Source organism: Ictalurus furcatus, chromosome 3 (assembly GCF_023375685.1).
Source record: "Ictalurus furcatus strain D&B chromosome 3, Billie_1.0, whole genome shotgun sequence".
NCBI classification, from domain to species: Eukaryota; Metazoa; Chordata; class Actinopteri; order Siluriformes; family Ictaluridae; genus Ictalurus; species Ictalurus furcatus.
In genome coordinates this window covers 31,460,642-31,484,425 of record NC_071257.1, presented here as the reverse complement: position 1 = coordinate 31,484,425, position 23,784 = coordinate 31,460,642, and the positions used below count along the sequence as shown (strand labels likewise).

General features: G+C 39.8%; 1 protein-coding gene across 3 annotated transcripts; it reads right to left on the bottom strand.

The window, feature by feature from the left end:
- Positions 1-205: 205 nt before the first annotated feature.
- On the bottom strand, positions 206-22,531 carry usp38 (ubiquitin specific peptidase 38). 3 transcript variants are annotated; one of them, XM_053622046.1, is made up of 11 exons: positions 22,424-22,531; positions 19,314-20,042; positions 18,359-18,494; positions 17,524-17,653; positions 15,358-15,459; positions 14,666-14,824; positions 9,791-9,984; positions 9,583-9,676; positions 8,044-8,150; positions 6,395-7,667; positions 206-4,420 (listed from the first exon to the last, which is right to left on the bottom strand). In XM_053622046.1, exons 2-11 carry the CDS (start codon positions 19,993-19,995, stop codon positions 4,250-4,252), a joined length of 3,048 nt encoding a protein of 1,015 aa, XP_053478021.1. In that variant the 5' UTR covers positions 19,996-20,042; positions 22,424-22,531; the 3' UTR covers positions 206-4,249. The 3 variants fall into 3 exon arrangements, with proteins under 3 accessions (XP_053478021.1, XP_053478022.1, XP_053478023.1); XM_053622047.1 differs by having other exon boundaries at positions 19,314-20,023; XM_053622048.1 differs by lacking the exon at positions 22,424-22,531 and adding an exon at positions 20,819-20,834 and having other exon boundaries at positions 19,314-20,023.
- Between the last annotated feature and the right edge of the window lie 1,253 nt (positions 22,532-23,784).

Sequence of the window (23,784 nt, the reverse complement as noted above, 5' to 3'; positions counted from 1 at the left end):
GTGGGAGTGAGCCCGAGTGTCGATGTGTCCTTGTGAAATGGCTGCACGAGAGAGAGAGAGAGAGAGAGAGAGAGAGAGAGAGAGAGACCTGGTACTCAGCTTTTGAATAATTGAGAGCCATTGATTTGACCAAATGTTCATGGAGGCAGCACGAGTGGCAATACTCCACAGCACACACCGTGTTGTAAAGCTAATGGGTTAAGGGGAGGTTTAAGAGCTTAAACGCACCCTTCTTCTCTCTTTAAAAACCACAAGGCTGATTTTGGTGCATTATACACAGGAGCATCTCCAACCAAAAACACACCACTCGGCTTCTATTTAGAGAGGAGGAGGAGATTTGCGGGTAAAGCTTTAAACGAGTGGCTTTAAACTTGCACAGCTTTATGATCCGTATGAGAGAGAGCAGAGACAGACAGAGATGTGGGGTGTCGAGTTCATTTCAGGACACAGAGCTCAACGACTCAATCAGTGCTCTGCCAGAGCTTGATGGATTGTCGGTCTCGCGGTGACTGTGAAAGGGCTCCTAATTCAGCGGTAAAAGCCGGGATAACCCCGATAACATTTGTCTCTGATAATCTGTTTTGCGCCGTGTCTAATGCTCTCTAATGCATTAATGAGCTGTCTCTGGTCTCTAATAGCAGCCATTTGCCAAAAAGGACAATTGTTAAACATCTTCAAAGTGGGCCTGGCAAAAGGATCAGCAAAATGAACAGGGGGGTGGGGGTGTATTTATTTATTTTTTTCGCATTTCCATTTATTAGCTTTTATTCTGTAACTGTAAGAACCACTCTTATTGCAATTGGATATCTTGCATACGTGTTACAGTACCGAGTGATCTGAAAATGCTGCAATTCCATAGTATTGATATGAAAACTGTATAGATTTCCTCCAGGGAATTACAAAAAAAAAAAAAAAGCATTATGGGAGCATTCCATCTCAGCATTGTCAAACCCCTTTTAAATCCGCACGTCCTTCCAAATTTAAATCTCAGTGAGCCGAAAAGAATCAAAAGGATTTAGCAGGAGCTTTAAAAATATATCATTAGTCATAAACAAAGGTGTAGATGATCTGGAATGAATCCTGGTCTCAGTCAGATGCTCCACATGATTAGTCGGGCAGATTAGCTTGATTTCTCAAGCGGCTCACAGTAAAAACGCTCGTTCCCACTTCATATTGTTTCTCTGATTACGGTGTAGTTACACATTAACTAGATAAACAATTCTAATGTAACTACAGTGGATGTCGTCTTCTGTAAATACCCACGTCTCAGCTTCAGTTTTGACTTGTGTAAGCGTATCTTCACCTTCGAAAGGCTAGCTTTTAAATAAATCCTGTATAAGATTTGAGTCGTGACATGCTCTCTCAATGCACACTTGCAGTGCAATGCATAAGTATTCAACCCCCTTGAACTTTTCCCACGTCATGTAGTGTTACGACTCGGTGCTAGAATGGATTGAACTGGGATTACATATCATGAATAATAGCCAAAATACCAAAAATGCAATAAAGATATATTGATTATTAGGATAGTTTGCGAAATTATTTACAAATAAAAAAAAATTTACAAGTTGGGATTGCATAAGTATTCACCCCCTTTGCTGTGAAATGCCTAAATTAGTTCTGGTGGCATCGGAAGTCACACGTTGGAGTTCACCTGTGTGCAACTAAAGTGTCACGTGATCTCAATATAAATACACTCGTTCCTTCCAGAGGTGTTCGAGAACAAGCCTAAACAAACAGCACCATGAAGACCAAGGTGCGATCAAAACAAGTCTAGAAGAAAGTTTTAGAAAAGTATCAATCAGGGTTTGGCATTTTTATTCATTAAAAAAAAAAAAAAAAAAGAGAGAAATATCCCAAACCTTTCCGAACATCCTGTCAAGCACCACTAAATCCATTGTTTTAAAAAAAAATAGTACGATGATGACACGACCATGACTCGTGCTTGAGGCGGTCCACCAAAATTCAGAGAGGAACAGTCAAAGAAGTAACAATCAAATCCATTTAAGTTCCAGGTTCTAATGCGACAAAATGTGGAAAAGTTCAAGACGGGTGAATACTTATGCAAGCAACTACTAGGGCCATCGTTCAAATGCGCCCACACTTCCTGTGTAGTTAGTGTGCACCTTACTTTAAAATCAGGAGTTCATACTGTCAAAATGACCAGCCAAAAGTTAATAATCTCTGTATTTACGCAAGATGTCCTGCTGTGATGCATTTGTAAATCAGTGTAAACATTCTCTGTAGTGACGTTATAATTGCATGTTTAGTTTATGTGTAACTATACAGGTAATAAAGTCTAGACTAGACTGGCCCCAAGCACTTTTTTTTTTTTTAAGAATAAGTACATCCTGCTTTCCATAAGACAAAACTCAGTCTAGGTGCAGTTTGTAATTTTGTCAACTATAATAATCACACAACTGTGATGTCCATTATTGCCATGCAGTAGTAGACCCAGGTCATTTCTTCCTTTCAGACAGTTTGCATGGCTGTGAAAAATAAAAACCTGTTCCTTTAACACAAAGGATCACATAAAACACCATATAAGTTAGAAAATATCAGCCATTATCTCATTAATAAACGACCGATACGGATTTTAAAAGTAGCGCTATAAACATTATATACATTTTAAATGTGTACATTAAATACAGCAGCCGTTGCTCATCAATGAACCTTTACTGTTAGAGGAGAAAAAAAAAACATCAACTATTAATACTACATAGCTACACAAGGCTTGTTTTGTAATCAGGTAAAATCTTAAAATGTGTATCAAAGGCATATAAAATCAGTTTAAAATCGACGAGAGAGAGAAAAAAAAAAATCTCCCTGAAAGCCAAAAAAACCCAACAATATAAACAGGAATATTGTGAAAACTGACCCCAAAACAAATTCGGCATGCAAGACAATCTCTTCACACACACACACACACACACACACGCACACAGGTGTTTTTTTTTTGTTTGTTTGTTTGTTTTTTTAATTATTAACGTTATCCCAGTATAATTCAGTGATTTTTTTTTTCCTGCTATTTTAAAAGTATAGCTTCGATTCCACAATGGAATCAAAATCAGTATTGCACCCTTCTGTGTAAATGTATTGCAACACGTCAGGTGATCTGTTTATGGGCACAAACCCGACGGACAGGTAGACAAACACTCGTTCAAGTATGACGCTCCGAAGTCTGAGTGGAGCGTGACTGCTTACATGTTGGAAACAAAAAAAATATATATATATATATATATAGCTCAAATCTGAGTTCTTTATAGAGGTTAATGCAATCAGAATCAGTTTGGATTGCATAAGACGGCAAATGGTACATCTGACGATTACAGGACCATGAATGGATCGGTCTCAACCCGTTAAAAAAAAATAAAAAAGGGACCTTCGTGGCACATTCATAAACAATGCGCAAATATTTAATAAAGGAACAGCTGAGGATTTATGTAATGTAATGTAACGCAAAAAACCCTGTGACTTTACAAACAAACGTTTCCACATAAAAGAAAGAAGACAGAAGAGCACTCAATTATCATTATAGCTCAAGAGGGCTTAGATAATGTTTTTTCATCTTTCGTATTGAAAAGTGTGTCGTTACTGCATCTACTTATTACCGGAGCATTGGCGCTTAAGCGACGGGGCTCCATTTGCATTTTAAAGCATTATGAAGCACCATTTCAATACGATTTTTTTTTAAACCCAAATGTGACAGCTGAATGTATTATTTCAATGCACTCAAACTAATCAAATTCGCATTTATAACACTTATGAAGCCCTAATGCACACCTTCGAGGGATTTCACCGTGTTATGAATGTGCAGTTATTAAAAACCATCTGATTAATTATGAGTTTTAAAAATAATATTTCAAACGTCAATCCGCAGGGATAATTACAGGTTGTTCTCCCTTCTCTCTTTCATGTAAATACACAAGTACCCAAAACAAGATAAAAATCTCTAAGACGTAAGCGCTTCATAAATCCTCCGGCGTTTACTCTAGAAAAGGATTTATGCGACGTGTTACGAAGGCGCTTTACGTGATATAATAAAGTGTTACCAGAAAGTGCTTTCGTGAACACTTTGTGAGACGGCTTAAAAAAAAACAACAAAAAAACAGTGATCTGTACGCGAAGGAAAGCTTGTGAGGTGGTTTCGAGTTATTGAGAATTTCTGCATGTTGGATTCAGACAGAAGGAGGTCCAGTGTTGAGTGTTTGAGTCCAGTGTTCTGTTCGAGTCGGAAAGTGTACCACTCTCAGAAGACCAGTCTGCTGACAGTGCTGAAGCCACCTCCTCCTCCACCTCCTCCTCCTCCCGAGGGCCCACAGCTTCCCGGGGGCTCGTTGTCATCCGAGCCGTTGGGTCGAAACGAGCAGGAGGCCGAGGCGGCCTGGAGAGCCCGGGCCCTGGCGTTAAGCTCCTGCTCCTGAAAGAAAGAAAAAAACAACAACAGACACACATGGTTAAAGGCTTACCAAGGCATGACTGTAAGGTACTAAGCAAGAAAAACAACACAGTGGGGTGTGCTTTTATAAAAACAGAGGTGGGCTGTAGTTACCACCCTGGAGTAGATTATTTTCCTTTAACAGACCACCACAAAGTCTCGTGTTCCTCTTACATCACCTCAGTTTGCCAAAGATTACTCGTTTTTATTTATCAAAGAATGACATCATATATAGTTATATTTAAATGACGATATCTTCACAAGACAGTTAGAGAATGTATACAGAACCACAATCTGTCCAAAATTCAGCTGTCTTTCTCCGCGATAGATGATAGATAGATAGATAGATAGATAGATAGATAGATATGTATGGTCTTTCACAGTTGTCAGTAATTGCAATATTTACAAAGTGCACCCATATGGTAGGTTTAAACTAGCTGTACTTAATAAACTGGTGACAGGGTGTACAGCTGGAAGATCAGACCAATCAGATTTAAAGATCAATTTGCAAATCAACCAGTAATGCCAGGATAGTGTTACCTCACAAGCCTTACTGTCCACAAGAAATCATACAAACACTCAAGCTCATTGGTTTTTATAAAATGGTGGGATTTTGGCAAGCTTGGTCATCATCGTCATGCAGAACAATATCAATATAAAAGATGAAATAAAGTAAATCTCACAGGCACGCCAAGACTGCACATTTATTACACAGTGTATAATGTAAGCAAGTAACAGAATCAAACCTGCCAGTTCACTCTTTTTACGTGCCGAGAGCACGGAAATGCAGAGTTGGGTGTAACGCGTTACTGTAATCTAATGACTTTTACTGAGAACACAGTAGTGTAACGCATTACATTTTAAATTGATGTAATTTGATTACAGTTACTGATGTCAATAAAATGACATTACGGATTTATTGTTAAGAAAACAATATTAATTAAAATGCATTTTGAGAAGAAATCATGTTTTGCGCGGTTGTCAGGGGTGTAACCTGGTCCGGGCATTGGGGGCTGTATCCCTGAAGATTTTTTCTTCAGCCCTGAATAATTCTCCACTTGGAGCGGTTTGTCACTACGTAACTGAACATCAGTAAAAGAAGACGGCCGTGTTGTAATTTTATATCTTCAGTGAACGGAGGCGAGACCGATCAGACAGGGTTTACAGGAAAATACGTGGAAATACTCGTGTCTTATTGGCTGACAGTCTCTCAATTCTGCCAAACGCTACCTCTCGGTCAGTGTGAGGGGAAAATTAGTAAAGGGGTTGAAACTGAAACACTAGCATCCTCGCATTCTGAGCAGGAAAACGAGGTGTGTAAACATCTATATGAGTTCCAGTTTACGTGAACATGATATGAGCAGTGCATAAGGAAAGATCATGTATTTTGCATGGCACTGTAGCAGCTAAACCCATACAGTGATGGCTTAGATCTACCTCCCCTTGGCTAGCGACACCAAACTGGCCTAGATAGAAAAGTTTTAGATTTTATCGGTCTGGTAATCCAACAAACAGTGACGACACCCGAGACACGTATTATGATAAATCCAATTTTTTCTGATCATGTCATACATTGACGCTGTATTTTTGTAGGTTTGATAGCTTTTGAAAGTAACGTGAAAGTAAAGTAATTAGTAATCTGATTACTTTTTACATGCAGTAATAAGTAAAGTAATCAGATTACAATTTTAAAGTCGTAATTAGTCATCTGTAGTAGATTCTCGTTTTTTTTTTGAGTAACTTACCAAACACTGCTGAAATGTGACGCAGCAGGGAATAATGACAGCTTCGAAAGGTTTTAGAACAAATCAGAACAAATCCCCAGTACCTCCCTCTAGTGGTAGGTATGTATGAACGCAACCAGCGTGTTGACAGCTCAATCACACCACACTCTGGCCACTTTTCTTGCCACTGTTAAAAGAGCGTTTTCTACTGTGTCCTAAAGAATCCTCTCACCTGTAAGAAGAGTTTGTTGTCTTTGGTGATGGCATCCATTAGATCTTTTTGAAGAGGTGGCTCCCCACTGAACCTCGAGCCATTAACGGTAGCTCTTGAACCCCCAGCCTGTCCTCCAACTTCTTCCTGTTTCCTGTAAATCAGCACGTAGGCCGTGTCCTTGGGGAAGCGGCTCGTTATGTTCTGCACGGACTGGAAGTTAGTAAAGGTCACTCGGCTGTCGTTGAACAGGAACCAGTCCCTGGAGTCTTGCCCTGCACACTCCAGAACTTCCTGCGAAGCTGTCGAGCCCTCTGAAAGGCCGACCCCAGAATCTGATTCCGGACTCTTAAAAGAGGGACTGGCTGACGCAACGCTCACGTTCCTGCCGTACGAGTAGTAGTGGCCGCTCTCTGAGGACATCCCAGAATGCATCACAACCGAACACAGGACGTAAGGTACACACCGCACCCCTGACCCCCAGTCCCTTCTCCCGCTGTCCGTTAAGTCTTCGTCTTCCTCCTCTTTCTCTTTATGAGAAGGTTTTAGCTTCTTGGCTAAGTTCTCGCCATTCTCTGGGGAGTCCATTTGCACCGATGGCGACAATGATGATGGTGATGATGATGATGATGATGATGAGGAAGTGCTGTGCTGGTGGACGGGCAGGTGCACGTGCAGCGGGATGCCTACGTTGTCCAGAATTTTGCGCCGCACGTGGCATGTCGCATCATATGAGAAGCGTAAAAGAGTGAGGATGAGGTACTCGGGGGCAGTCACCACGTGTATGGCCCTTTCCGCCCGCTGCAGCGAGCCGCAGCGTTCACAAAAGTAACAATTCTCCTCCTCCAGGATCTCCGGGGCCAGGAAATACTCGAGCAGATCTGACAGGGACAGCACTGCCTCCGTCTTGGGTCTCTCCTCGCTCCGCTCATCCTTTACAGTGCCTTCAGAGATCTCACTGCCGCCGTTTACTGCCCCCTGGTGGGACTGCGCGGTCGAGGAGCCCATAATGCCGGACGGGCAAAAAGCCAGAGAAAGATCAGTAAACGGTTCCTCTTTCTCAGAAAGACTATGGCACTGCAAGCAACGGATGCCCGTGGAGAGCCGCCCGCCGAACATCCGCTCCACCAGAGTCTGTCCATCACCATCAGTGTCCACCGGTGTAGTCTGAGAATGAGACGGGGTGCTGGTCACATTCTGAGCTTTCGCATCATCAGTACCCTCAACATCAGAGGACACGGTCTTAGGTTTGGCAGTCTGGAGAGCTCGGAGAGTCTTTTCCTCCTCGTGTAGCCTTAATAACACAAAACAAGTGAATAATACAAGCATCCATACATCAACAGATTTCAGAAACTATGAAACTAGATACTAGTATTATAGAGAACAGAGAAAAACAACACATGGCAACACATAAAAAAAACATTTAAAAAATCCAAACTGGTGAACCTCTCATGCATCACGATTTAAGCTTTCATACGATGTATGAAAATACGCCAAGAACCTGACGTTTATTATTGCTCACTTGCCTTATTAAAAGCTTCCAACAGATCAGGATTACAAAGGCTAATATTGCGTTCGAGATATTAACATACAGTAGATACTCATAGTATCAAAAGAAAGGTATATACTCAGGACTACATATGTCATGCAAAAAAACGCATTAGACGTACCTGTCTAAAAGAAAGCGGAGGTATTCACTACAGTCCTGCTGGGAGCCCACCGTGAACCAGGGCGGCCGAGACGCTTCGAGAAAGCTCCTCGGTGCGTACGCCGCTCGCTGGGGTAGAAACAATTTCATTAAAACAGTGAAAATAACAAGCATTTATTAGTAACTTTATTAGGAATGGTCGTCCAGTGTCGCTTTGATTGGCTAATAAAAACAGACATTTCAGTTTATGGGACACTTTATATACAAGGGCTTTTAAATTAACAATTAAAGTGCACCCCATGTCAGGCAGATGATCTGTCTGTTCATTAACAAAGGAAAAAGGACGTGTATTACCCTTGCATCTGCCTACGGCAATAGCAACTTAATACATCATACGCATAATTTCATTCTGTGTGAATGTGTTTAACAAAATGTCCCAGCATAAGAGACCTTTTACCAACGTCTATGATTATTAAATCTGCATTTATCTCATATACTCTCATTTCTTAGAAGGAATTTCATTTCAATTCAATGCAGGCATTTTATCGTCTCATTTAGAACGCAATATCAGTATCATCTTTGGCTATTCATAAAATTTAAAATTAAAATAAAAATACTACTAATACAACTAAAAGCATACACTATTTTAAAAAAAAACCCTGCCCAAGAAATCCACTAATATGTACGAGAGACATTTCTGCTGCAGCGTATTAAAGTCTTGACATGACTATTAAATATGGTTAAGTTTTACTGCAGTAATACAGTAATAAATTAAAACGACATTCAATTTTAACCGATTCTGTCAAAGACGTACATCAAAATGGTAAAAGCGGCATCGATAACACTGGAGGCGAGACTCGAGTGTGCTGAAAAGTTTCAGTCCGGATCCGACGTGCTAGTCTTTAATACAAAACACCTTTACCACATCTTCCAGACAATTTACTAAAGACGCTACTGCATACGTTGTACACGGTGGCAATAAAACAATACATCCCTGGCAAATACCATTTACAATAAGGATCATTTTTGAATAAGGTCTTTAAATTTTTCAATAAGGTCTTTCGGATGAGACGTTAAACCGAGGTCCTGACTCTCTGTGGTCATTAAAAATCCCAGGACACTTATCGTAAAAGAGTAGGGGTATAACCCCGGTGTCCTAGTGAAATTCCCCCAATAGCCTTTCTCTATCATAGCACCCTAATAATCCCCATCTCTGAATTGGCGACATCACTCTCTCATCTCCACTAACAGATGGTGTGTGGTGGGCGTTCTGGAGCACTATGGCTGCCATCGCATCATCTAGGTGGATGCTACACACTAGTGGTGGTTAAGGAGACCTCCCCCCCCCACACCCCCCATACAATGTAAAGCGCTTTGAGTTTCTAGGAAAAAAAAAAAAAGCACTATATAAATGTAGGAATAATTATTATTATTTTTCAATTTAAAACCGGTCAAGAGTGTGCATGAAAATATGTGTTTTCACATTTAAAAAAAAAACAAAACACCTTTTTAAAGAAACAGAGGTAAATCTACAGGGATGAAGAGGTGGAAGCCCACAAACCTGAGTATGCGCCAAGAAAGCAAAGAGAAGCTGTAGTTTCTTCATCAGCGTATTAGAGCCGTTCAGGTTCAGGGATAATACGTTCCGTCTGAAACTGCAGACAACACGGGAACTTTACACGAGATCAACTATTCTGGAAACTACGGAACCCGAAATGTATTTTTCCACACGTTAACACTTGCACGGTGTAAAGTAAAAGCAAACTCACTCTGTAGCCATGAACAGCATCTGAATTATACTGTTCAGGTAACAGGTGTTGCCCAAGTTCACGAGTCCCGTCTTCCCGGTCTCCGATTTGCCCGTAAGCCTCAGCAGACCAGAGACGAAAGAGTTTGACTGCGAGGTCCAGGCACTTTGGTTCAGCACATACTTGATCTTCTCTTCACTGGGTTTAGGGAGTTCCTGGAACAATACAAAGGTTTCAGTAAATAAAAAATGCCACAGCGGTATCTTTAATATACAGTACGTGATACAGAGTCGGCTGTGATAGGAAAATAATCAACGACGCAATGGTGCGATGCAGTCAAAGGTCAAGCGGAGGTATTTCCACCACCCTGAAGATGATTATTTTCAAATAACAGCATGTTCATAAGCGCTTCATTTCTATTATATAATAGCAAGTTACGCATTATACATTATATGGTTACACAACGCATTATAACGGTTGCTCTACAGTAGTTTTCATACAACGCCAAATACGGTCATTTTAACCGATTTTGGAGCTCTATGGAGCTCATAGGGTTTAGGTCGATAAGTCCCCAGAAACCTTTGTTTATTCAATTAAATACATTTATATTTCCATATTCTTAAGATATGGTGAACCTGTACTTACAATATTAAACCTCTATTTTTAAAATTTATTTACCTTTATACAGACAAAAATGCAGATCGTTTTGCATTGCTTATGATCCAGAAATAAAAAGGAATCTTTTCAGCCATCATGTTTCATTCAACATCATTTACATTTTGTTCAAAACATTGCGAAAATGGAACTGGATCAAACACATGCAGCCAATACTGCGAAGGGAATCGCGACCGGAGTCTATCTTTACGCCCCTTGCATCTGAGGTCCTGGAAAATCCGCAAAACAAGTTCGTTCGTGCGATCGTTTGTGCTACAGTCCTTCCCTCGCCAACCTCTCTTGACGCTAATAAGGCAAAAAAAATAATAAAATTCACATTTTCATGTTATCAAGAAACCGCAAATCTCTTATGTATTGAGGACATGTTGGAAAACTTAGTTATAGCTTTTACTCCGACTGATAGAACGCTCCGACACTGAAGGCTCCTTCCAGAAAAGTTAATTAAATTAAACTACTCCTGACAGAAAACTTCACCATAACAACAATTACACACATCAGATCTGGGAATTCAAAAGCACTTTAGTATAATGCAATGTATATCAACAATAGTAACAGTATTAAGGATTAATAAATTATTTCTCTCTTTATTATTAATAAAACCTACTACATGACAAAGACACCATCATCTTCAGTCTGAGAGCTTCCCTGAACTCTGAATGCTGCCATGTTCTGTCCTCCCACACACAGCTATAGTAATCATGACAATTATGTGATAATTATGTTATGTACTCATTATCAGCCCCATTATGGGCAGAAGCAGGTGGATCAGAGCAGGGTGTACACTATTGTTGTGTAAATCATCCGTTTTTGATCTGCTACACCCTGGTTTATTGGGGTAGAAAGTTTTCTGAAAAGATTTGGTGTGAAAAAGAGTATTATTATAAGATCTTATTGGAGCAAGATGGAGAAAGTACGAGGTTACAAGCCATGTTTAGTGGTAAAACGTACCACTAACGTATCTAGTAATAGCTAAAGGTTTGCTTGCAAAATAGAATATTTGAGTATGCAGTGTTCGAATGTAAGGAAATAACACTATCTGAATCTGTTTAGAGCTCCAAGTATCCGTTTTTATATTCAGATTAATACCCAAAGTGGGTGTGGCCTGTGCCCAACTAGCTATAAAATACTAACAGTGCTCTTCCTATTCGTATCCGTTACTATAGAATATATCTATATGTATAATCTAATAATCAATGAGTTAACAAAGCATAATCGATATGCATGCTAGAAGCATAATCAATACCTAGAAGTATAATCAAAAACTACATTCTGATCAAACTATATCCTTCGTGTGTACCGAGTTAGAAGAATCCTGTGTTTTTCTGCACAGAAACTGCTTTTGTCAGTGTACAATCTTGAGGCCCGATATCAAGTGTCGAGTTAGGACAAGGCTGCAGGAAAGGAGGGCAGATATCGAGAAAGGGAGTTTTGATCAGAGGAAGAAAAAGGACAACGCTGACTTAGTGAAAGTTTTTTTTTTTTAAACAGATAACTGATTCTACACCACAAGTATAAAACAGCTTTGAGCAGAAATAATTAATTGTGGCAAAGGGGCTGAGTTGTTTTTTTGTTTCTAAAGAAAAAAGGTAAAACCACACCGAAGATGAGCTCATTAGCTCAGAAAGGTATAAAAAGGCCTGCTGTGTGATTGCATAATTTAGATCAGTGGTTCTCAACCAGGGGAGAGATCGGAAGGGGGGGGGGTGGGGGGGGGGAATTGTTTTCAAGAAAATAAACACAGACAGGGCATCATTTGGGTGCTGTGTATTTTATTGCTTTTCAAATAGAATGTGCGTAAATGAAAAACCCCGCGTTCCCTCTCCCTCTGCATTTTCTTTTTGCTGGGGATAGGCGGAGCTTAGCCTGCCTTTTATCTAGCTGTCAGTGCAAACCAGTGTTGCCAACTTAGAGACTTTTCAGACCCCTTTAGTGACTTTTTTAAAACTTTTTTTTTTTTACCAAAAAAAAAAAAACCAAAAACCGCCCAACAACAAATCTAGCGACTTTTCTGACAAACCTTCGCAACTTTCCAAATGTCGCCAGTACTGTCCTGCAAGCGCGAGGTCTGGCTTTCCCGCTGCACTCTCACCTCTCTCAGCGTCTGCTCTGTTCGGTGAGAGGCTGAGAGCCAGAGATTTAACAATGCCATGGATAACTAGACGCGCCCTTCCTCCCAATTTACGTCATTCGTAGGCGAGTGTTTAGAACGCAAGACGAATGGATTGCAACATGTTTTACATGTAAAATAGTCCACGTTATTACAGCCTAGTTCTCTTGTTCAAAGTAGTTATAGCCTTCAGAAACATTTTTGATCATTCATGTTCCATACCTGTCCGTTATATAGGGTGGGTTGCACCAATAAGGATTCATCTTAAATCTAGATTAAATCAAGGTTTATCTAATAATTCTACTGCACCAAACTTTAAACCTTGTTTAAAAGTAAGCAGGCTTCCATTTAAACCATCACTTTAATCCTGGATTTAATCTCACAATAAACCTGTGAGATTAACTATATTCTTGTTGCTCCATCACTTTAAACTCAGATTTAAATTTCAGTTAGGGATTAAATTTAAACTTGCTATTTAGGAGGTTTAAATTGTCAAAATGGCAGCACTTATTTGGTGGACTGGAGAAAATGAAAGAGTTCCTCGCAGAAAAATAAGGGACTGTCTCAACCCTGTTGAGTTTTAGAATGTTGCTGAACAGGTACCGATTCAGCAAGGAAACTGTGATTAGATTAAATTAAAAAATTGAACCTGCAATTAGACATGGCAGTGACCGAAATGCAGCCATGCCACCCATGCTCCAGCTTTTAAAAGCCTTGCGCTTTTACACTATTGGTTGTTTCCAAATGGTGGATGGGGACCCCTTTGGAGTACATAAATCAACTGAGCAGAATTGTTAGAAGAGTATTGGGGGCAATTGCAGCCTTGAAAAATCTGTTTATAGGATTTGCCCCAACAGGAGAAACATCTGCTGGATTTTATAGAAGAGCTGGTTTTCCTGGAGTTATAGGAGCAATTGACTATACTCGCATTCCCATTCAAAACCCAGGTGGAGAAAACGGAGAGCTGTTTCACAACACCACCGGTGAGAGATGTGTCCCTTCTCTCCTGTGCTGCATCTTTTTTCACTTTCAATTTGAGGTTTTTCCAGCAGGCTTTCACATTATTAACATCTCACTTGTCTTTAATCCCCACAGAAGCATTGAAATCAGCGGTTAGCTGGACCTAGACATCATCTTTCTATTTAATTGTCATGTTATCTCTCCTTTTGTCTTCGATTTTTGTTCCATTAATTGATATAATACATTTTTCATGGATTGTAAAATCTGAGCTTTTAATACGCTGCGCCATTTTCTCAGCCTGTATCGGTTATGCGAATGAGCGGTTAATAACGGCAGTTGTTTTAGTTTAATTCAAAGTTTAAAGTTCACAAGCCTTTTGCAGTCAATCAAGTGGAACTGAAAGAGTTACCATTGGAGAATTCATATATTTCCACGTTTATGAAACCCGTATGCACTGCCGCAACGTTGTCAACGGCGGAGAAAATTAATCGTAGATGGAGGTTTTAATCGTAGGTCCGAATTCTAATCCCCGATTTGTTAATCTGTGTTTAAAATTAAGTGGTGCAACACAACTCGATTTAAAATAAAGCCCAAATCAACAAATCCTAGATTAGCTCTAAACACTGCTTAATTTAATCCTTATTGGTGCAATAGTGCATAGTTTTGGAACTATGTTGGTGCACAGTGTTGGTGCACCACATAGTTGGTGTATAGTTTTATAAATGTCAAAGTTTTTTTGTTTTTTTAAATAAAATCATAAACGTTATGAAAAGTAATTAAAAAAAGTACAAAAACACAAAAGAAAAAAAAATCTATCCATTTATTCATTAAAACAGTATATATATATATATATATATATATATATATATATATATATATATATATATATATATATATATATATAGAATAGATAACCATTATACTGGGTCTCCTCCAACATGGGGGGAGAAGGGGCACATGATAGGGGGGGGGGGGGGGGTTTAGTTACAAAAGGTTGAGAACCTCTGATTTAGACTGTCTCACTTTATTTGTCTTGAATAAAGTTTCATTTCTTTGGACAACCATAACTCCTGGAAGTTTTTTTGACTTTGGTCGGAGAGAATTTTCCACAACGTTACATCCGCAGTGCAATGGGATTAGTCAGGATTTCTCACCTTAATGACTTCGAGGATGTTGTCGTAGAGGTCGGGGAAACCAGAGTACTGGTACATCATGCAGTGGATGAGCTCACTGAACTGCAGCAGGAAGGCTTTGCTGGTAGGGAGGCCATCGCTCTGCAAAGACTGCACCAGGGGTACCATGTGGGGGACCACCTGTCTCACCAGGAAACGTACATTTGTTATTATTCCTAATTGCTGCTATTGTCATGAAGAACTCTAAATCACAATCTGCTCCTTCCGAACACCCTTTCAACGCACGCCGTACCGGTTTCTACACCTGTACACTGCAATGATTTATAATCCCAGTACACAGGGTCATTAAATCTACATCCAGATCTCAGTAAAGCCGTGACGTGGCAATGTCTACTGTTTAAAGCACTATTCGAATAAAACTGAAAGAAACGTTTAAAGCAAACTTTGATGAATGCTTAATATGCACGCTCATCTAATTAGTTCAAGGCTGTGCACCATCACTAAGGCATCAATTAAAATCACTAACCAACTATTAGGCTTTTTTACTTCATCCCCCCCCCCCAACTAATAGTAATATACAAATAGTTAGACAATTATTTGGGTTTTAATCAACCGAGAAGGTCGGTAGACTTGCATTTACTTCAATGCAATCAACAAATTTCGCACATTACTCAAGTGAAAGAATTCGGTAGAGGGTCGTGTGATGGTCTTACCAAGTGGAAGGCTTCTGGTGAGTGCTGGAAGCTCAGCAGCATGTGAGAGAGGACCGCTAACGCTCCCTGTCTCACTATAGGGTACCACAGACGATTAAAGACCTACAGATGAAAAATACAGGTATCCATAAGTAAGAAAATAGACAACAGAGGCTGGTTGGAGCGGCTGTGGATCAGGTGGTAGAGCGGGTTGTCCACTAATCGTAGGGTTGGCGGTTCGATTCCCGGCCCACATGACTCCACATGCCGAAGTGTCCTTGGGCAAGACACTGAACCTTGAGTTGCTCCTGATGGCAAGTTAGTGCATTGCATGGCAGCTCTGCTACCATTGGTGTGTGAGTGTGTGTATGAATGAGACACAGTGTAAAAGGTTAAAAAAGTGCTGTATAGGTGCAGATCATTTACAACAGACTATCTATTGCTGCAGGGTATAGAACACTAAAGGAAAAATACTGCGCTTGTATTGCTAAATTTGCTGTGCAAGTACACGATTATGATAAAACATCAACAATAGACAATTAGTTTCACAGCAAACAGAACAGAACGCTAATCCAGCGCTGTCTAAATTCCATGTGAATATAAACTTTTAGTTGCCAGTCACTGCCTTAAAGCGCACCTGTTAGGGTTTTGAAACGTGCCTAATTTTGTTTTAAAGGTCTCGTACAATAGATTTACATGCATCCAAGGTCAAAAAAACACTTTAACGTGCTCATCATTTAAACTGCAGCATTACCTTTTTTTTTCCCCCCCAGTGTCACAAACGACTCGTTCAATGATCCGTTCTAAAAGATTCATTCTAAACTCCTCTTTTCAGAGAGCATACTCTGCTCTTATCGGTCAGATGTCCCAGTCTGTTGTGATTGGTCTACCGCTGTCAGCGTGTGTGGAAAAGGAAACACCCACTACCATAACGAGTATCATCACCACGAGCAGCCGATGAAGACCAGAGTCGGGGCTTTTTGTTACAAACCTACGTAGGTTAGCATAGGAAATAAGTCTGGAATCACTAACGACTCATTTCAGCTGTTCAGAATCGATTCCTTCTTTGGGAGTCGATAACTTTGGGAGTCAAAACTGCGCTTTGATTTTTGAAACTTTGCAGACGTTTTTACATTCACAAACAGCTCTAGAACACACTACATGAAAGGTAATGTCTGAAAAACCATAACAGGTGCACTTTAAAACATTTACACATATTGGTAGAGATGGGCTAGTGCCAAATATGGCATCCAGTAGACGGCACGTCAGGTCCAGAACATCGGTCCGGGCATCACAGTCGAACAGGAATGTTTAGCAATTTCACGCACAGCAACGTTAAACAAACCGACGAGCTCCGTTTCTCTTTAAAACTTTCCGCAGAGGTCTAGAATAGGACACAAGCGTGCGATTTGAGACACCGTGATAGTTTAATTCAGTCATGGACACAGTCCCACGGTGCTACGATCAGTCCGTACAGGATTTCACAGAGGTTTTTCATGATCGTCACGGACAAAAATATTCGATTTTGCTGCGGCTTTTGAAAAAAATTTGTCAAGCAACTTGCGGGATTTTTCATGCTTTTTTTTTTTGCAGAAAACTACTTGAATCGGCGAAATCGCAATCGCATTAGATATTTTGCGCGGGCTTCCTCAGTGATGTTTGTCGGTACGAGACCTTTTAGCTGCACTCGTGTTTGACGCACGTGAAACGAAGAGGGCTTTGGCTGAATGCGCGTTCTGATGACGTCACATGACGCGTCTTGGCCCGAACCTGTGGAAAATCTGCGGTAATTTTGAAAAAATTGCAAGCTCCATCGAATTTTGCAGTTTGCTCGATTTTGCGTTAATATCTGCGAAATCCTGGAGGGACTGAACGATTCCTCCACTATTTCCGTCGGTATTGCGCCATGCAGACGTGTCAGGTCAACTTCTGAGATCATGCACGTGAAGTGATGCGTCGAATGACTGCAGCATATGTGCGGCGGCCATCTTGCACACACGTAGTTAACAATCAACCCTACAGTTAACCAGATAATGTAAACCAGCCCCCAAAATAACTACCAGGCACATACCCCCTCGAGATGCGAGATTAATTCCCTACACAGTTCAGATTATTATCTAGTACAGGTATATAATGCATCGTGTGCAGGGTTTACACAAAACCCTGTCCATCCGAGCCTGTACTCACCAGTTCGATTTTAAGCACGGTGACATCGATGAGGATGGTGAACTTCTGCACAGCAGCCAGTCCCTTCAAAAGAGCAATAACCCAAGTGTCTACGTGATTGGCCAGCGGCCATGAGAGCCAATCGATCATCCTGTAGAACGGACAGAGAGAAGGAAAAATAAATAAATAAATAAGAGAGAGAGAGGGAGTTTGTCAAAATCAGAACAGCGTTCAATGGTAATACTAACAAGACAAAACAAGCAGCAATGACAGAACAGTCACATACAAAAGCCTGACAACCTCCTGACCTCTGCGCTTAACATCAACAGCCACAATACAGCAGCTATTCAAACAGTTCGTGAACCTGATTTGACATTTTCTGCACTTTTGTAAGCAGGACCATCTTTTTAAAGTCAATTTAACCCCAACAGCTCACTCCAGAAAGTTTACAAAAGACTCCACTCAACTCCTGGTAGAATACACCTAAAAACATAATAATAATAATAATTATTATAATAATAATAATAATAATAATAAGTGTGTCTGCGAGAAGTGAGCTGAAGATAAAATACAGTCATGCATTCACGGTTTCCTAAGATGTGCTGCTAACATGCTATACATACAATATGTGAGCCATTTCCTCCATTTCTCATGCGCCCCCTCCCCCCACGGCATGACAGAAAATCCAATCTACTTCTAGTCCATTTCAAAGTTTTCCAGAAGGTTACTCTACATGGATGTTTTTGGATAATGTGGTCAGCATTTCTGTATTCACGCTGCATAACACTATGCTGCACTGTTGCTAGGAGAGAAACAGGAGGACAGAGCAGGAAATGGAGCGAGCGTCAGAGCCGACCTGCTGAGCGCCTGGGTCATGCTGGCGTCTTTGACGTTTTGGTCAGTGGTGAGGCTCTTGATGAGGACTGTGATCATCTGCAGAGGGATGTGCTGCACCAGACTGGCCAGAGCGATGGACGGCTCACAAGATGAATCTGCAACCAACCAACACACACACACACACACACACACACACGATTCTATATAACCAAGCGTTACAACGTAGTGTTTAATTCTCCACTCTGATTGGTCAGTAGATGTTGATTAGTTTTCTCTAACAGCAGCTCAGACAGTCGTTCTGGTTTCAAAGCAGATCGCAGGTTTCTAATACACCGCATCGGATACTTTTTACACCAAATCAAATGTATTAACCAACCGGTCTAGTAACTCTTGTTGCCAATTCATACACCTCAAAACCCTGCAACATAAAATTCAAAATATTAAGGAAGCTATCGAAGGAAAACTATTTCTGACATGTGACCTTGACACTGTTTGGCTCGATTTCTAACTGATCTAAAATCTCATCAGTTCTAACTCGTTCTTGACGAGAATCTCGGACAGAGACGTGAGACGGATCGATACACGGATGGTGAAAACTGCAGCTAGACAAAAATTGGTCTTGACTTCCTGGACAGGAATATGTAAGTAATATCTCTGTATGACAAACAGGAAGGAACCTTGACGCTGTTTGGATCAATTTCAAAATCTGCTGGTTGTAATAATAATTCCATGTAAATCCTACAAACGTTTAACCAATCATTCTTGCGATATTGCTCTAACAAGAATCTCGGATGGATGGACAACTTAAAAACATAATGCTATTAACAGAAGACGAGGGAAACACACAGTTATTGTGAAACTGATACGACTGACAGGAAGTAAGCGAGCTATAATTGGTATATATATGATCTTGCATCCTGCTCCGTTTGTTCGTCTGATAGAAAAATAAATAAAATGTTGCTCTAGCCCCTGACCTGTTGAGGAGATAATAGCGAACACTTCCTGCAGTGAGGGCAGAAGCGTGGCCGGCTCCGCCTTCCAGATGCCCTGCAGCAACGCAGCCACGCAGCCCACCTGCCCTACGTAGCGCCTCAGCTCCGCCTCCTCGGCCGCCGGACACTGGAAATGCGCAAACGTGCGCACCAGCTGCTGGCAGAGCGGCACAGCGGCTTTGTTGCGTGACACACACTGGGGGAAGTCGCTGAGCAGTGTGGCGAGCTTGCTGCAGAACGCGGCGTCGGGTCGCTCACACACCATGCGTAGGACCTCGGTCTGTAACGTCGGCGCCAGCTCGAGCACGGCCGGGCAGCTGATGAGAAGCCGCAGGCAACCATGCAGGAAGTCCAGTATGGCCGGATCGCGGCGGTCTAGAGGGCCGTAGCCGTGATGCAGCAGTTCCACGACGTAGTCCTTACTCAGGAAGCGGGCGAACTCATCACGGTGGTAGCGTGCGTACGCCTCCTGCACCTGGAGGCCCACCTGCCGCTGGAAGGCGTCCTCACCGAGCAGAATGAGGCGTGCAGTGAGCTGATACAGGGCCTGACACTGCTCCTGCGTCACCTCTTTCTCAGCCGCCTCCACCACCATCTTCACTATGGCCCGCTTTACGGGGATCGGGTGAGACGAGCTCACCAGACCTTCCAGAATCTTATCCATTATGGAGCGCTAATGCACCATGGGGAGGCTGGAGAGGAAAGAAACAGCTGTGTGGAGAAAATGTGCACCGGGATAGAGGTCAAAAATAAAGAAAAATACTGTTTACGCCAACTAAAGCTGCTATCATCAGCAATAACAACACAAAAACTTTGTAGATGATAAACGCAAGAGTGATGACACAAAAACCAATATGTAGAAGCATCTATATCTATCCATCTCTTATACACACACATATATACATACATATATATATACACATATATACATACATACATACATACATATATACATATATATATATACACATATATATATATATATATATATATATATATACACACACACACACACACACACACACATACATACATACAGACATACATATACAATTTATTTTATAGTATTTCTGCATTATTTTTTTTATGGATGCACAAAATCACAGAATTAAACTACAGTCCTAAATTAATCATAAAATCTCACTTTCACTGCACCATTACTTTACTTGTGTTTACTTTTGATCGTAGTGTATTAATTAGACATTACAGATCTGCGCGTCTTCACCGCGCGTGATCAGCAACGAGGCCTCGTTACTAACACATCACTTCTGTTATAATAAACAACAGAATTTACACTACAAGCGCACAAACACAACATATAATGACAAGAAGCTTAAATTAAACTAAATCTTTTAAGCAGTTTGCACCAGTTTCCCCTGCCCCTTGCACACAGTGGAGCATTTTGGATATAAACATAAGTTGGTGCTCGTGCAGCACTGTTTGATCTCCGCGGTGTTTAATATAAAATGCCCCCCGGCCTTTCTTACTTTCTTCCTTAGTCACGTGACGATTTCGCCTCCATCTGTTGGTAACTGAGGTCATGTTGGGAATAAAAGGTAAGACTGACAGAAAGTAAACTGAAGAAAGTCATTATCGGTACCTTTCTAAAATCCACACACTAGACGGTAGAGTGCACAATGCATAGTGTAAGTGTACAGTACTTCATTTGGGACACAACTTAGTATTTACTCTCCGAAGCGTGTCTTCTGAACAGAAGTAACGTAATGAGTAAATCTCCCCCGTGCCGTGCGCAGACCGACTGATCGATAACGAGATTCGTTGACAACGATTTTCATAATCGATTATTATCGATTACTTGTTGCAGCTCTAATTTATTTCATTTATTACTGTTTACTGCTCTTTACTGTAGCCTTGAGGTTAATTGGCAACAGGTCAGTAACATGATCGGAATCTTCTGATGATATTATGTACTGTAGATGATGAGATCTTCATAGTCTTGGCAATTTAACATTGAGAAACATTATTCTGAAATTGTTCCACAGTTTTTCACAGATTGGTGAATCGCTCCCCATCTTTACTTCTGAAAGACTCTCTAAGATCGTCTTTTAATACCCAATCACGTTACTGAACTGTTGCAATTAACTTACAGCTGATTATTTTTACTAACGCTTACTTTTCCAGCCTTTTGTTGGTGGCCCGTCCCAACTTTTTTTTAAACGTGTTACGGCCATCAAATTCAAAATAACCTCATTTTTTCCTTAAAATAGTACATTTCCTCAGTTTATACATTTGATATGTTTCCTGTGCTCTGTTGTGAATAACATATGGGTTTATGAGATTTGCAAATCATTGCATTCTGTTTTTATTTACATTTGACACAGCGTCCCAACATTTTTTGGAACTGGGGTTATATATATATATATATATAGATATAGATATATATATATATATATATATATATATATATATATATATACATATATATATATACACACACACACATACACACACACACACGTCATTTTATTTTATATTACCTCACATGTTTCCATACTCTTCCTTTGCCTTAGTATATTTTATTTACAGTCCATTTTTAAATAAACACTTAGGTGTGTGGAAGATGATGATCATGTATCAAAGCTACAATTGTTAGCAGTTTAGCTTAGCTAGCAGCTTATACAGCAATCAATGACGAACACCGATCAATACTCTTTAAAGTATTTGCCATGAGGACTGTTTGGGATATTGGATTAAAATGTAATGATAAATATTTAGTGCTTATTGGACTCACTGATATAAATCAACTAACCAGATCTGATTTTTTTTAAATCCAAACAAAGCCCTCATGCCTTGTCACACGGACAACGACATTTAACTACCCATTTTCCGATAAACCCGCACCCTGAGCTCGGATTGGCCAGCAATTCATTCCACCAATCAGAAAACTTGTAAGAATATTAAACTAGCCTATCCCAGCGCAGTAGGCGGGATTTGTCCGAATACAGGTAGGAACTAAATGAAGCTACAGGCAGGCCGAGACTACACTGACTTAACAGAATTTTAACCAGACTAACGTTTCTTTCTTTTTTTTCAACTTCCGTAAATAAACCGAATAAACAACGGAAACTCACCGAAAGGCGTCATTACACAATCCCTGAATAATATCTAACGACCCGCTTCATAAATAAATCTAATCCAGTTTTATTTTAACGCGGTGTTTTGATTCTTCTCTGGTTCTACAATCAGCTGATGAATACCAACGTCATCATTCTGCGTCATCAAGACAGGACCCTCGTATAGCTGTCTAAAATAGTGCCTTTTTTCACAAGCGAAATTAAATGATTGAAAAAGAAATATTAATTAAGGAATATTCAATTAAATAGTTCACTTTATTAAATTTAACTTTTTTCATTTTTATAAGCGTAAAAGGGAACAACCTGTGGTGTTTAAGGAATAGTACATTGAATAAGTTTTTCATTTTTAGATTAGCATATTGTTTATTGTATTGCAGTATTGTTTATTTCATTGTATAGTGATTTTTACATTATATGATTTATTTCATATTCTGTAACTCTTTCCGGGTCAAAATACAGTTTTGATAACTCTGTTAATAGTTTGTGAATTTTAGCATACTGTACATATACAAAAACCTGTGAAATCTGTATTATTACTATATTAACAAATCACATATAATCAAGTTGTCCTTACATGTGAGGTTGAATAAAAGCCTTTCCTTAATCAATGGACAACAATTCCATCATCTGGTTATATTTTTAAAGATCATCAGGGGCTATTTTTTATGAGTCCATCACTTTCACAAGGGTATAGTTTCATTACGTTTTACATAATAGGTCACTTCAGGTTTAATATTATACTATAGTTTACATTTCTTACTTTCTTTAAAAAAAAAAACAACAACAAGATTTTTAGGTACAAACTCTACAGAGCAATTTAAATGTAAATGTTTTTTCACCTTGTTTTATAACTGATAACACTCAAATTCAAAAAATAAATGGGCCAGAATTTTTTGATTCAGCTAACAAATAATGTATCGAACTACAGTCCGTTTCCTCACAATTATCGTTGTTACAGTTATATAGGCAAATAGAAAAGAGTAACAGTGAACAGGTAACTTTTACATTTACATTTATTCATTTAGCAGATGCTTTTATCCAAGGTGACTTACAAATGAGAAAATACAAGCAAAGGTAACATCAACAGCCAACAATATTCTGCAATATAAACATTTATTCATTTATTACTATTTGTTGCTCACCCTCTACTTTGAACTGTGCAATACCACATTGGTCACTTATCTGTATATATTCATACTCTTATTTATCTCTACATACATTGAGGGGTTCATAGTGTACATATTACCATTATTATTATTAATTTTTTACTACTATTATTCTTATTTTTCTATTCCTATTTCATATATATATATATCTATATATATATATATCTATATATATATATATATATATATAGA

What these genes read in the sequence shown, in the direction of transcription:
- usp38 (XM_053622046.1), bottom strand. Translation starts at nt 19,995, where the DNA reads ATGGATAAGATTCTGGAAGGTCTGGTGAGCTCGTCTCACCCGATCCCC. An exon ending in ACATCCTCGAAGTCATTAAG is followed by an intron (nt 9,985 to 14,665) that starts GTGAGAAATCCT and finishes GTATTGTTCCAG; the next exon opens with GAACTCCCTAAACCCAGTGA. An exon ending in ACAACAAACTCTTCTTACAG is followed by an intron (nt 4,421 to 6,394) that starts GTGAGAGGATTC and finishes TCTTTCTTTCAG; the next exon opens with GAGCAGGAGCTTAACGCCAG.